General features: G+C 27.4%; 1 protein-coding gene across 1 annotated transcript in view; it reads left to right on the forward strand.

Annotated features, from left to right (window-relative positions):
- The window catches only part of LOC145269532 (uncharacterized), a 63,882-nt gene that overhangs the window by 46,295 nt on the left and 189 nt on the right, over positions 1–17,398 (forward strand). The window contains exon 2 of the mRNA XM_080125289.1: positions 15,549–17,398. This exon is cut by the window's right edge and continues 189 nt beyond it. Coding sequence (XP_079981415.1) covers positions 15,669–17,360 — 1,692 coding nt within the window. The 5' untranslated portion in view covers positions 15,549–15,668 and the 3' untranslated portion in view covers positions 17,361–17,398. The remainder of the gene's footprint in view (positions 1–15,548) is intronic.

A 17,398-nucleotide genomic window follows, 5' to 3' on the forward strand; every position in this document is an offset into this window, starting at 1 on the left:
GTATTTAAGAAGTATTTGAGAAATATTCGGGAGATGAAAGAGCAGAAATAAATGTGTTACACATGCGGCACATGAGCGACAAGGAAAGATTTTCCCTAAACATGGCTGGACAAAGTATCCTGTGTTCAACACGGCAAAGCTTTGTTAAGTACTTTTGAAGAGAAGACTTTTGAACGAGAGACAAGGTGTTACTCTTGAAGTACCTGTAAATAAATGTCTGAAAACTATGTTACAAATATATAATAAAGATATGCAGCTGTATAATTTGCTTATTCTGTTTTATGGCAAATCAACTCTTCTGGGTATTTGATGTTAAATTCAATTATTTAGATAAAAATATTTTATTCTCTATAAATGAATCATTAGTAGATGAATTTGGTTTATTAAAGTATATTTTATAAATAAATGATTTCTAGTTATAAATGGTGCATACTTCATACATTTTTGTTATTTATTTTTTAAATATATGGTCTGAAAGTGAAGAATTCTATTCAACCCACAGTGGGTACACAGAAAATGACTACTGGTGGGAATTAATGTAGGCATACTGTTAATTTATATAATAAAGTAAAATCGATTTTCTCTGGTGATTCAGAATAAATCAATAATTCTACCTAAGATATGAGTTTTGTCAGCAAAATTATTATTAGTTTACAATTTGCTATTATTGTTGCCAAAGTTTTGTGTATTTTTTGCAATCAATAATTTATATATTCATGTATTCTGGAATATTACTTAAATAAAAGATGATTGCTGCATTGTTTATATATTGTTTATTTTGCAGACCAAAATATAAGTCGATAATCCTATTTAGAAATACTTCAAAATGGTGAGTGATGGAAATCAATGTGTATATATGTCAATACAATACATAGCCAGAAAGATGTTTTGTCATACATTTAGAATAATATCTTTATTGTAATTTGTTGATTAAATATTAGCATTTCTGCATCTAAGACAAATTATGGTGCTTATGCATTTTTAGTTGGTTGGTTGGTTTTGTTTTACAGTATATATCAACCCTTTTCAGGTTATTTAATGTCGAATCCAGTGATTTTGAAGAAAAAGTTTTTGATAGAATATATTTTTTTTTTCAAGTCGGTTTCTATTTAACCCATAGTTGGGACCCTAACAGGTACTGCCACTCTGGGTCAGAGTGGACCTGGGAGCAATGGCAATTAAAGCGTGGCTCCACACTCCCCAAAGCCCGCAAGCTGGGGCCTCATCATTGGATATAGTTTAAGGTCATATCCAGGACCGCATTTTTGGTACAGCGCTATTTTTAAATAGTTTTTTCAGGTTAAATTCAAGCTTCACAATATCTTATTTTTTATTAAACTGTCAGGTGCAAGCAAAGATTAGTTGCAAAACACCCTCCTCTCCCCATGGCTTTTGAAATAACGTTATTATTTCAGCGTGGTATCAAAAATACACAAGTACCCAAATTATTTGTTTTCATTTTTTAACAATTTACAATAACAATATATGATCATGTGAAGATGTGAGAAATGACCTTGAAGTAATTTTGATGCACAGCAGTTTTTCATCAAAGAAATATGTCAACAATACGTTACATCAAAGAAATAAGTCGACAATACGTTACATCAAAGAAATGAATCAACAATCAAAGAAATAAATCAATAATACGTTACATCAAAGAAATAAATCAACAATATGTTACATCAAACAAATAAATCAACAATACGTTACATCAAAGAAATAAATCAACAATACGTTACATCAAAGAAATAAATCAACAATATGTTACATCAAAGAAATAAATCAACAATACGTTACATCAAAGAAATAAATCAACAATACGTTACATCAAAGAAATAAATCAACAATACGTTACATCAAAGAAATAAATCAACAATATGTTACATCAAACAAATAAATCAACAATACGTTACATCAAAGAAATAAATCAACAATATGTTACATCAAACAAATAAATCAACAATACGTTACATCAAAGAAATAAATCAACAATACGTTACATCAAACAAATAAATCAACAATACGTTACATCAAAGAAATAAATCAACAATACGTTACATCAAAGAAATAAATCAACAATATGTTACATCAAAGAAATAAATCAATAATATGTTACATCAAACAAATAAATCAATAATATGTTACATCAAAGAAATAAATCAATAATACGTTACATCAAAGAAATAAATCAATAATACATTACATCAAAGAAATAAATCAACAATACGTTACATCAAAGAAATAAATATGTTACATCTAAGAAATAAATCAACAATATGTTACATCTAAGAAATAAATCAACAATATGTTACATCAAAGAAATAAATCAATAATATGTTACATCAAAGAAATAAATCAATAATATGTTACATCAAAGAAATAAATCAATAATATGTTACATCAAAGAAATAAATCAATAATATGTTACATCAAAGAAATAAATCAATAATACGTTACATCAAAGAAATAAATCAACAATACGTTACATCAAAGAAATAAATCAACAATACGTTACATCAAAGAAATAAATCAACAATACGTTACATCAAACAAATAAATCAACAATACATTACATCAAAGAAATAAATCAATAATACGTTACATCAAAGAAATAAATCAATAATACATTACATCAAAGAAATAAATCAACAATACGTTACATCAAAGAAATAAATATGTTACATCTAAGAAATAAATCAACAATATGTTACATCTAAGAAATAAATCAACAATATGTTACATCAAACAAATAAATCAATAATACGTTACATCAAACAAATAAATCAACAATACGTTACATCAAAGAAATAAATCAATAATACATTACATCAAAGAAATAAATCAACAATACGTTACATCAAAGAAATAAATCAATAATACATTACATCTAAGAAATAAATCAATAATATGTTACATCAAAGAAATAAATCAACAATATGTTACATCAAAGAAATAAATCAACAATACGTTACATCAAAGAAATAAATCAATAATATGTTACATCAAAGAAATAAATCAATAATATGTTACATCAAAGAAATAAATCAATAATATGTTACATCTAAGAAATAAATCAATAATATGTTACATCAAAGAAATAAATCAACAATACGTTACATCAAAGAAATAAATCAACAATACGTTACATCAAAGAAATAAATCAATAATATGTTACATCAAAGAAATAAATCAATAATATGTTACATCAAAGAAATAAATCAATAATATGTTACATCTAAGAAATAAATCAATAATATGTTACATCAAAGAAATAAATCAACAATACGTTACATCAAAGAAATAAATCAATAATATGTTACATCAAAGAAATAAATCAACAATATGTTACATCAAAGAAATAAATCAATAATATGTTACATCAAAGAAATAAATCAATAATATGTTACATCAAAGAAATAAATCAACAATACGTTACATCTAAGAAATAAATCAATAATATGTTACATCAAAGAAATAAATCAATAATATGTTACATCAAAGAAATAAATCAATAATATGTTACATCAAAGAAATAAATAAACAATATGTTACATCAAAGAAATAAATCAATAATATGTTACATCAAAGAAATAAATCAATAATATGTTACATCAAAGAAATAAATCAACAATACGTTACATCAAAGAAATAAATCAACAATATGTTACATCAAAGAAATAAATCAACAATATGTTACATCAAAGAAATAAATCAACAATACGTTACATCAAAGAAATAAATCAATAATACGTTACATCAAAGAAATAAATCAATAATATGTTACATCAAAGAAATAAATCAATAATATGTTACATCAAAGAAATAAATCAATAATATGTTACATCAAAGAAATAAATCAACAATATGTTACATCAAAGAAATAAATCAATAATACGTTACATCAAAGAAATAAATCAACAATACGTTACATCAAAGAAATAAATCAATAATACGTTACATCAAAGAAATAAATCAATAATATGTTACATCAAAGAAATAAATCAATAATACGTTACATCAAAGAAATAAATCCATAATATGTTACATCAAAGAAATAAATCAACAATATGTTACATCAAAGAAATAAATCAATAATATGTTACATCAAAGAAATAAATCAACAATATGTTACATCAAAGAAATAAATCAATAATATGTTACATCAAAGAAATAAATCAATAATATGTTACATCAAAGAAATAAATCAACAATACGTTACATCAAAGAAATAAATCAATAATATGTTACATCAAAGAAATAAATCAATAATATGTTACATCAAAGAAATAAATCAACAATACGTTACATCAAAGAAATAAATCAATAATATGTTACATCAAAGAAATAAATCAATAATATGTTACATCAAAGAAATAAATCAACAATATGTTACATCAAAGAAATAAATCAATAATATGTTACATCAAAGAAATAAATCAATAATATGTTACATCAAAGAAATAAATCAACAATACGTTACATCAAAGAAATAAATCAATAATATGTTACATCAAAGAAATAAATCAATAATATGTTACATCAAAGAAATAAATCAATAATATGTTACATCAAAGAAATAAATCAATAATATGTTACATCAAAGAAATAAATCAATAATATGTTACATCAAAGAAATAAATCAATAATATGTTACATCAAAGAAATAAATCAATAATATGTTACATCAAAGAAATAAATCAATAATATGTTACATCAAAGAAATAAATCAATAATATGTTACATCAAAGAAATAAATCAACAATACGTTACATCAAAGAAATAAATCAATAATATGTTACATCAAAGAAATAAATCAACAATATGTTACATCAAAGAAATAAATCAACAATACGTTACATCAAAGAAATAAATCAATAATACGTTACATCAAAGAAATAAATCAATAATATGTTACATCAAAGAAATAAATCAATAATATGTTACATCAAAGAAATAAATCAATAATATGTTACATCAAAGAAATAAATCAACAATATGTTACATCAAAGAAATAAATCAACAATACGTTACATCAAAGAAATAAATCAATAATATGTTACATCAAAGAAATAAATCAATAATATGTTACATCAAAGAAATAAATCAATAATACGTTACATCAAAGAAATAAATCAATAATATGTTACATCAAAGAAATAAATCAACAATACGTTACATCAAAGAAATAAATCAATAATATGTTACATCAAAGAAATAAATCAACAATATGTTACATCAAAGAAATAAATCAACAATACGTTACATCAAAGAAATAAATCAATAATATGTTACATCAAAGAAATAAATCAATAATATGTTACATCAAAGAAATAAATCAATAATATGTTACATCAAAGAAATAAATCAACAATATGTTACATCAAAGAAATAAATCAACAATACGTTACATCAAAGAAATAAATCAATAATATGTTACATCAAAGAAATAAATCAACAATATGTTACATCAAAGAAATAAATCAACAATACGTTACATCAAAGAAATAAATCAATAATATGTTACATCAAAGAAATAAATCAATAATATGTTACATCAAAGAAATAAATCAATAATATGTTACATCAAAGAAATAAATCAACAATATGTTACATCAAAGAAATAAATCAACAATACGTTACATCTAAGAAATAAATCAATAATATGTTACATCAAAGAAATAAATCAACAATATGTTACATCAAAGAAATAAATCAACAATACGTTACATCAAAGAAATAAATCAATAATATGTTACATCAAAGAAATAAATCAATAATATGTTACATCAAAGAAATAAATCAATAATACGTTACATCAAAGAAATAAATCAACAATACGTTACATCAAAGAAATAAATCAATAATATGTTACATCAAAGAAATAAATCAATAATACGTTACATCAAAGAAATAAATCAATAATACGTTACATCAAACAAATAAATCAACAATACGTTACATCAAAGAAATAAATCAATAATACATTACATCAAAGAAATAAATCAACAATACGTTACATCAAAGAAATAAATCAACAATACGTTACATCAAAGAAATAAATCAACAATACGTTACATCAAAGAAATAAGTCAATAATACGTTACATCAAAGAAATAAGTCAACAATACGTTACATCAAACAAATAAATCAACAATACGTTACATCAAAGAAATAAATCAACAATACGTTACATCAAAGAAATAAATCAACAATACGTTACATCAAAGAAATAAATCAACAATATGTTACATCAAAGAAATAAATCAACAATACATTACATCAAAGAAATAAATCAACAATACGTTACATCAAAGAAATAAATCAACAATACGTTACATCAAAGAAATAAGTCAATAATACGTTACATCAAAGAAATAAGTCAACAATACGTTACATCAAACAAATAAATCAACAATACGTTACATCAAAGAAATAAGTCAATAATACGTTACATCAAAGAAATAAGTCAACAATACGTTACATCAAACAAATAAATCAACAATACGTTACATCAAAGAAATAAATCAACAATACGTTACATCAAAGAAATAAATCAACAATACGTTACATCAAAGAAATAAATCAACAATATGTTACATCAAAGAAATAAATCAATAATACGTTACATCAAAGAAATAAGTCAACAATACGTTACATCAAACAAATAAATCAACAATAAGTTACATCAAAGAAATAAATCAACAATACGTTACATCAAAGAAATAAGTCAACAATACGTTACATCAAAGAAATAAGTCAATAATACATTACATCAAAGAAATAAGTCAACAATACGTTACATCAAAGAAATAAATCAACAATACGTTACATCAAAGAAATAAATCAATAATACGTTACATCAAAGAAATAAGTCAATAATACGTTACATCAAAGAAATAAGTCAACAATACGTTACATCAAACAAATAAATCAACAATAAGTTACATCAAAGAAATAAATCAACAATACGTTACATCAAAGAAATAAGTCAACAATACGTTACATCAAAGAAATAAGTCAACAATACGTTACATCAAACAAATAAATCAACAATAAGTTACATCAAAGAAATAAATCAACAATACGTTACATCAAAGAAATAAGTCAACAATACGTTACATCAAAGAAATAAATCAATAATACATTACATCAAAGAAATAAATCAACAATACGTTACATCAAAGAAATAAATCAACAATACGTTACATCAAAGAAATAAATCAATAATACGTTACATCAAAGAAATAAGTCAATAATACGTTACATCAAAGAAATAAGTCAACAATACGTTACATCAAACAAATAAATCAACAATAAGTTACATCAAAGAAATAAATCAACAATACGTTATATCAAAGAAATAAGTCAACAATACGTTACATCAAAGAAATAAGTCAACAATACGTTACATCAAACAAATAAATCAACAATAAGTTACATCAAAGAAATAAATCAACAATACGTTACATCAAAGAAATAAGTCAACAATACGTTACACCAAAGAAATAAATCAATAATACATTACATCAAAGAAATAAATCAACAATACGTTACATCAAAGAAATAAATCAACAATACGTAACATCAAAGAAATAAATCAATAATACGTTACATCAAAGAAATAAATCAATAATACGTTACATCAAAGAAATAAGTCAATAATACGTTACATCAAAGAAATAAGTCAACAATACGTTACATCAAACAAATAAATCAACAATAAGTTACATCAAAGAAATAAATCAACAATACGTTACATCAAAGAAATAAGTCAACAATACGTTACATCAAAGAAATAAGTCAACAATACGTTACATCAAACAAATAAATCAACAATAAGTTACATCAAAGAAATAAATCAACAATACGTTACATCAAAGAAATAAGTCAACAATACGTTACATCAAAGAAATAAGTCAACAATACGTTACATCAAAGAAATAAGTCAACAATACGTTACATCAAAGAAATAAGTCAACAATACGTTACATCAAAGAAATAAGTCAACAATACGTTACATCAAAGAAATAAATCAACAATACGTTACATCAAAGAAATAAGTCAACAATACGTTACATCAAAGAAATAAGTCAACAATACGTTACATCAAAGAAATAAATGAACAATATGTTACATCAAAGAAATAAGTCAACAATATGTTACATCAAAGAAATAAGTCAACAATACGTTACATCAAAGAAATAAGTCAACAATACGTTACATCAAAGAAATAAGTCAACAATACGTTACATCAAAGAAATAAGTCAACAATACGTTACATCAAAGAAATAAGTCAACAATACGTTACATCAAAGAAATAAGTCAACAATACGTTACATCAAAGAAATAAGTCAACAATACGTTACATCAAAGAAATAAGTCAACAATACGTTACATCAAAGAAATAAGTCAACAATACGTTACATCAAAGAAATAAGTCAACAATACGTTACATCAAAGAAATAAATCAACAATATGTTACATCAAAGAAATAAGTCAGCAATACGTTACATAAAAAAGGAAATATTTAAAAAAAATAGGGCAGAGAAAGAACATTGTGTGCCAAAAGGTGCTTGACTGAAGAAGTAAATTAAAGATTGTCTCTTACAATGTGATTTTATCATTTGTATTGAACTATGTAGCACAATATTACTCTCTGTGTATTTATTAATATTTATCAATTTATCTCATTTTGGTCAGTTCTATATTTGAAATACAATGAACATTATATTCATAGAATATTAATGAACTCATATTTGCTGTATGTTATTGGTTTTCCTGTCCCCACAATTGTTTTGTGCTATCCAGAAAAAAATCTTTATCAAAATGTATTTGTTGTTTATATTCCTCGGAGAAATCAATCAAATGTGTACTTTAGGTCCAAACAATACACAGAAAATGTTCTAGCATTATAAATTTAGAATAATATCTTTGTTGTGATTTGTTGAATAATTATAAGTGTTTCTGACAAATTATTTGTTTTAGTTTTTGAAGAATTCTATTCGGGACAAGAAAAGATAATCACAAAATTTCTTGGAGTTTTGAGAAACTTTTTGGTATATCAAAGCAAATACATTACAGTAACAGAGTAAAACATCACTGAAGGCCTCCAACGTTGATCCATCATCATGGGAGAAGACAGCTTTAGATAGAGTCAAGTGGCGGGCCGTTGTTCATGACGGTGCTTGCAAATATGAAACTTACTGAAAGGTTACTGCAGAGAAGCACAAGGCGTATCAGAATTTTTGTAGGAATATTTGACACAAAACTGCGAATAAAATATAAAAAACTCGTAATTTCTCTTTTAAAAGTGGGTTGCTTATTTTCTTTATGGATTATACTTCCAAAATAAACTATAAAGTTGTTTTAAAAGTAATAGAAATAATATTTTTTATTTAAAAAGAAAAACAATAATGAAATTAATTGAATTTTATGAGCTCAGTATTTTTCAATTTTTAAACTTTAAAAATCTATCAACATTTTTCTATTGATTCTATTTTTACGATATTTTCAGGGTCAATGTGAAATTTTATGATCTTTCCAATAAACCGAATATAATATTTTAGACAAACGTTTTTTTTTAAATTGACGCCCCCCATTTTCAAGTGTCTATTAAAAAGTAAATAATTAATTTACTCACCAAAGTTTTATATATCACAAATTGAAGAAAAAAGGTCAATAAATAATATATTCAAATTTAAAACAAAAAAGTAGTGTTTTTTTTTAGAAATTTACCTGTAAAGTCCAAAGTTTAAAACCTTTTTTTTAAACCACGTTGTTTTTTCTTTTGTTTTTTTTTTTGTTAAATGAAACTTTGGTCCTTGCTTCTTTAATTGAAAAAAATTAGGGCTTGAATTACATTTTTCGAGGAGTTATAAGCTTGGAAAGAGGGGGTGGAATTATTCAATATTTTCCACGAAATTTCTGACACGCCTAGAGAAGCGCAGAAAGGACAGGAAGGACAATGTTTTGAAACCGTCGACATCTGCTGTGATCCCCTGTTTCCACTACAATAGAACTTTTTAAGCAAGGATTGGGCTTATCAGCCATATCCATACTCACCAATAATGACTCCCCCCACCTTACCCTACAGGATGATCAGATGGTCCTCGTTGTTTCGACAGACAAACACACAAAAGAAATTTTAAAAAATAATTACCATAACATTTATTGAAGTAAATTAAAATGTTTATTTATTTATTATTATTAAATGAACACTTTCAAAAATAGTTATATTTTGAAAATGTGCCATTTTTTTTTGTTTGTTTGCTGTTGAAAACAGAATTTTTTTACAATTTCTACAATTTTATCCATTGTGTATTTCAGATGTAATGTAACCTAGCTAGTAAATGAAAAAAGAAAAATGTCAGAATTCATTATTAACGTCACAATTCCTACCAACTACTATTAACTGTAATTCATAACACCAGCACTTAACATCTACACTCTCTATCTTCTATCAAAATCTCAACTCGTGTCCTCTCCAATTCGTCTTTCAAATAGCCACGATTCCCCTCTCTGCAAATTACTGCCACATATATAAAGAAACCATCTACAAATATAAGTGTTTCTTTTTCTTTCACCAATCCTATCACTTGACAAGCTAAACAGAGGCGTGGCCACTTGTGTGACTTATATTTTCTATTACAGATGTACTCATGCTTGTCTTTCTTTCATAGTCTAGCATTTCAGCCCGGCGTTGCCCGGGTGTTTGGATGTGTATGTTGAGCAAAAAAAAAAAAATGGTAGCAGGAAGGCAGGCTCGAACCTGTACCACAAAGGAGGAAAAGAACGGGGTAAAACCTAACGTTTATGCTGTTACAACCACCGCTAAACCGGAAGCAACATTTTTTTAAACTTAAGGCTAGACAATCTAAAGGAAAGGATAACTTTCAAAAATATCGGCGAAAAAAGTGACCCCTCCCCTGTAGAAAAGTGCCTAGTTGAAGGGAAAGATATTAATGTTTTTTAGCCAATTTTTCGATATTTGTCGTATGAAAGGTCGAACTTTAAAACGATACTGATCTTGGTAAAATCCGTCGCCTCTATTGAAAGTTTAAGGCAGACATGCAAACAGACATACATACATACATTTATATATTGGTAACTAAAAGTTTTCGACCCAAACTGATGAAAAAGCTTGCCCTATCTCTGAATACTCTTTATGTAAAATGTCAAATATTTAGACCAGAAATTTTCTGAGTAATTTGGAAGAGACCGCAGAGGTCAATTTTTTTAAACTTTGACCCCTATTATGACCCCTTAAAATTTATTGTTTTGGGCTCAAATCAAGTTATTAAGTTAGATCCATGTCCAAGGAACCTATATCTAAAATTTCAAGTGCATAGACCCAAAATTGTCAAAGGAGTTTGGTAGAGTTCTCAAGGTCAAATCGGTGAACTTCGACCCCTTAATCGCCAAATTTCTGGCCAAAAACTGATCACATCGGTTTTCCCAAATCTCAGTACCCTCTATATCAAATTTCGAGTCTGTAGACTAAAAATTGACTGAGTTATTGCGTAGGGAAATGTACACAGACACACACACACAGACACGTTCACTTTTATAGATATATAGATTTAGAGTGTTTCCTCATTGGAGGAAAGTCCATGTAACTAATTTATTTATTTATTTTTCTAAATTAGAGATTGAGAGACACAGAGGCTTTGATAGCATCAGTTTGGATCATTACATTCTTGGACAGTCCTGTATTGGCTCTTGAAAGAGACTGATTTTTAAAATCTGGTTGTTTCTCTCTTCAATGGCATGACATCATTAACTCATATTGTCATATCAATCAACACCTTTTTTTATACCATGTTTTGATCTAAGAAGGTGACCTTTGGTCTTTGCGTCAATCACATCACGTTCTGTTGGTACATTTTCCTTTGGCACCAGGATATTGTAACTTGTATTAATGTGATCCTCACCAACATGCATACTAGTTAACTTCATCACTACTTACTCGCATAGGCTCCCAATATATAACATTGTCTCTTATCTCTACTCCAACCACTAAAACTTGACCCTCCCCCTGATTTATCCACTATGTTAAGTTCTTAAAGGTTTTATTTAGGGAGAGTTTACCTATTGAGGAGAGACTACTGTGCTAGTATTAATTCTGTCCTATTTCTCGAACTTGGAAATTGAGAGATGCAGATGGTCAGAATGTCAGGATAACATTCACTTAGATTATCTCTACATTGTCGGGCACATATTGTCTGTATCGCTTCCTGACCAAAACTGAGTTTTAAAATCCTTTCATTTCTCTCGTCGACAGTGTGATTGTCAGCACGTCTTCATATTAGATGCCTGATTTTTCTTGCACATTTTTTCTAGGGAGTTTACTTTGTTCCTCGTTTCTATCACATAACCTGCCAGGGGTACATTTCTATTTGCTGTTATGTTATGTTATCTTGACATATACTAATATGACCCTTGTCAAAATTCATACTAGTTAACCATTATCTCCACAAGAACCATAAGTTATGGAAATTGCACAAAACTGTTTACAAAAATGAAAAAAATTAATTAAAAAAGTAAAATGAAAAATTATATTAATTTAAATAATAAAAATGAATACAGCACCTGAACAATGATTTCCAGTAATAACCGTTAGTACCAGATATTGTTGCGGCTGTTTAGGAAAAAGGAACAAATCTATATATCTATAAAATTGAACGTGTCTGTGTGTGTGTCTGTGTACATTTCCCTACGCAATACCTCTGTCAGTTTTAAGTCTACAGACTCGAAATTTGAGATACAGGGTACTGAGATTTGGGAAAATCTTTGTGATCGGTTTTCGGCCAGAAATTTGGTTGTTAAGGGGTCAAAGTTCAACAATTGGAAATTTGAGAACTCTAACAAACTCCTCCGACAATTTCGGGTCCAAACACTTGAAATTTTAGATATAAGTTCCTTGGACATGGATCTAACTTAATACCTTGATTTGAGACCAAAACAATAAATTTTAAGGGGTCATAATAGAGGTCAAAGTTTAAAAAATTGACCGCTTTTTTTTTCTTTTTTTTTTTGCTTAACATACAACTCCAAACACCCGGGCAACGCCAGGCTGAAATGCTAGTTAATTAATAAACTAAAAATGCACAATAATAATAATAATAATAATAATAATAATACACAAATACATTATTATTTTTCATAAACTGTTTAGGCAATTTTTTAAAATTATTATTGTTAGTCGAAGGCAAACAGGAAACAAGAAGTAAAAATAAAATAAAACAGGTCCCAGAAATCGCTATAGCAGTTTATGAAAAAAATTAGATTATAAATTTTTTTAACTATAATAAAGTTCTTTTTAGTTCAAGATTTATAAAAAATTTTTAACTATAATAAAAGTTTTTTTAACTATAATAAAGTTCTTTTTAGTTCAAGATTTATAAATTTTTTAACTATAATAAAAGTTTTTTTAACTATAATAAAGTTCTTTTTACTTCAAGATTTATAAAATTTTTTTACCTATAATAAAAGTTTTTTTAACTATAATAAAAGTTTTTTAACTATAATAAAGTTCTTTTTAGTTCAAGATTATAAAAATTTTTTTAACTATAATAAAAGTTTTTTTAACTATAATAAAGTTCTTTTTAGTTCAAGATTTATAAAAAAATTTTTACTATAATAAAAGTTTTTTTAACTATAATAAAAGTTTTTTTAACTATAATAAAGATCTTTTTAGTTCAAGATTATAAAAATTTTTTTAACTATAATAAAAGTTTTTTTAACTATAATAAAAGTTTTTTTAACTATAATAAAGTTCTTTTTAGTTCAAGATTAAACATTTTTTTAACTATAATAAAAGTTTTTTAACTATAATAAAGTTCTTTTTAGTTCAAGATCATAAAATTTTTTAACTATAATTAAAGTTTTTTTTAACTATAATAAAGTTCTGTTTAGTTCAAGATTGTAAAAATTTTTTAACTATAATAAAAGTTTTTTTAACTATAATAAAAGTTTTTTTAACTATAATAAATGTTTTAACTATAATAATTTTTTAACTATAATAAATGTTTTTTTAATATAATAATTTTTTTTAACTATAATAAAAAATTTTAACTATAATAAAGTTCTTTTTATTTCAAGATTATAAAACTTTTTTTAACTATAATAAACTTTTAACTATAATAAAAAATTTTTTAACTATAATAAAGTTCTTTTTAGTTCAAGATTATAAAAAATTTTTTAACTATAATTAAATTTTTTTTAACTATAATAAAGTTCTTTTAGTTCAAGATTATAAGCTGTCAAAGTTTTTATTTATCCTTTGATGTTTTTACAATAATGTTTGATAAATAGAAAGGACTTATCCTGCCTTGATAGAGTTTAAAATAGACTTTGTAGCCTCATAGGAGATGTCCTTTTCTCCTCCCTGCATCCTCTTTCTCATAGAAGAGATGTTGCGAGTTTGTCTCTGCTTTATCGTTATTTTCATGGCAATTGCTTAGCTGAGCTCCAATCTATGATGCCCCCTCGCCAAACTTTCACAAGAAACACTCGTCTAGCAGAAAACACTATCACTAATTTCCCCCACTCTTTATCTGTACCTAAACCTAAACGTAGATTCCATGAACAAAGCTTCTTTCTTGGAACTGCACGCCTGTGGAATTGTCTTCCGTTTTCCTGCTTTCCAGCTGACTACAATAAGGTTGTCTTCAAGTCCAACATAAACAAGTTTTTGATGAACCGTTCCATATAAGTTAACAAATTTACCAAATTTCCATTATTAACGAGTATTATATTGTCCAATTTCTACTGTACACTCTTTAACCCTTATCTCCTCGAGTGGCCTTTTAGCCTTGATAAATTGTGATGCCTACGTAAAAAAATGTATTGATTTTAAATGTACATTTTATAGCTTTATTACAGTCTTTCATTGTATTTTACATTTGCAGATAACATTTGAACTTGCTGATTGCCGAACACCTTTAATAACATAATGGCAAAAACAATGAATATTCATCACCATAATGACTGAAATAATATTTAGAAAAAACTTTAAAACTAAACGGGATACATGACATTTTTTTCAACATGTTTAATTATAATAACGTTCTTTTACTCCAAAATTCTAAGCTGGAAAAACTTTTTTATTTATCTTTTGATAGCGTTATTACAACCTTTCATGATATTGTTATACCTTTGCAGATAATGGCCGAGATACGAAAAAAATTAATTATTAATGTATAATTAAGTTTTAATTAGAAAAAAAAATTAAAACTATACAAGAATTGCATGAAAATTTTTTATTTAACACGATAAAGTTCTTTTAGTCCAGACTTTTCCGCTGCCAAAACTTTTCATTTATCTTTTGAAGATTTTACAATAAATGTCCGATTTATCTATTGATTTAAAATGTATCTTTTGTAGCTTTATTACAATCTTTCTTATTTTTCATACATTTTTAGAGATTTTTTTTCAACATGTATAATTATAAAAAAGTTCTTTTAGTCCAAGATTTTAAGCTGCGGAAACTTTTTGTCTTTTTGTAGCTTTATTACAACCTTTCATGATATTTCTTTGTACATTTGCAGATAACATTTCAACTCGTGTAATACCAAACTCTTGTTGTCTTCAGAAATAACCAAAAATTCTTCTTCTGAAACCAGTATCCAGCATCTTCAACAGCTCATCATTTAAAATAAAAACTCCACATGGAGACACCCATCAAAGGGAAACCTTATTCCTGCGATATATGCCAATTAGCATTTTCAAAACGCTCTGCATTAGAAAAACATCTACGAACACACACTGGAGAAAAACCATATAATTGTAAAGAATGCGACTCTGCCTTTTCAAGCAGTTCCGATTTAAAACGGCATACGAGGAAACACACTGGTGAAAAACCTTATACTTGTGATTTATGTAGCGCCGGATTTTCAAGCAGTTCCGACCTGAAGAAACATATCCGAACACACACTGGGGAAAAGCCATATGCATGTCATATTTGTGGCTCGGCTTTCGCACAGAATTCTTGCCTAAAACAACATATTCGCATACACACCGGTGAAAAACCTTATTCATGTGATGTATGCGATGCTGTATTTTCAAGCAGTTCGAGCTTAAACAAACATTCCCGAACACACACTGGAGAAAAACCATATTGTTGCAATGTATGTGGGACCGGGTTCTCGCAGAGTTCAAATCTACGGAAACACATCCAGATCCATACGGGAGAACGTCCATTTGCTTGCGAGATATGCGGCTCTGCTTTCTCTAGTAGTTCTGACTACAAGCGGCACATGGGGATCCACAGTGGGGAAAAGCCGTATTCGTGCAACATCTGTGCGTCCGTCTTCTCAGCGAATTCAAGTTTGAAACGCCACATGCGTACGCATTCTGGTGAGAAACCGCATTCTTGTGAAGTCTGTGGGACAGCATTCGCCGAGACGTCCTACCTGAAACAGCATATGCAGACGCACACCCGAGAGAAGTTTCATTCCTGCGAGATTTGCAACGAGGTTTTCTCAATCAACACGAGCATAAAAAGACACATGCAAACACACACTGGAGAGAAACCACACGCTTGTCAAGTTTGTTCGCAAGCATTTGGCACCTATTCGAATTTGAAAAGACATATGCAAATACACACGGAAAAGAAAAATTTACGAACTAAAGCAGGTGAATTACCTGGTAAAGAGGGTGAATTACTTGCCAGAGAAATTGAACTGCCTCCTGAGAAGTTTGAATCGCCTGCTGGAGAATTTGAATTCTTACCTAGTAAAGTGGGTGAATTAACTACCGGAGAGTTTGAATCACCTACCAGAAAGAGCGAATTGCCTACTGGAGAGTTTGAATTTCCCAATAGAAAGAGTGAATCGCCTAACACAGAGTTTGAACTGCCTTTTCAAAAGTTTAAGCCTCTTACTGGAGAATTTGAATTTTTACCTAGTAGAGAGGGTGAATTAACTACCAAAGAGTTTGAACTACCTAGTAGAAAAAGCGAATTGCATACCAGAGAGTTTGAACTGCCTCCTACAAAGTTTGAATCACCTACTGGAGAATTTGAATTCTTACCAAGTAGAGAAGGCGAATTAACTCCCAGAGAATTTGAATCAGCTACTGGAGAGTTTGAATTACTTAGTAAAAAGAGCGAATTAACTACTAGAGAGTTTGAACTGCCTACTGGAAAGTTTGAATCACCTGGTGGAGAATTAACTACAGGAGAGTTTGAATCACCTCACAAAGAGTTTGAATTATCTACTAGAAAGAGTGAATTAACTACTAGAAAGTTTGAATCGGCCGCTGGAGAATTTGAATTGCCAAGTAGAGAGTTTGAATTAGATACTGGAGAGTTTGAATCATCTACTAGACACAATCTTCAAGTGTCTTCGTTCTCTCTATAAAAAGAGACATCGCATTTATGTCACATCTATAGAACAGC

Source organism: Euprymna scolopes, chromosome 45 (genome assembly GCF_053919585.1).
Source record: "Euprymna scolopes isolate OS-2025 chromosome 45, ASM5391958v1, whole genome shotgun sequence".
Classification (NCBI taxonomy): Eukaryota; Metazoa; Mollusca; class Cephalopoda; order Sepiida; family Sepiolidae; genus Euprymna; species Euprymna scolopes.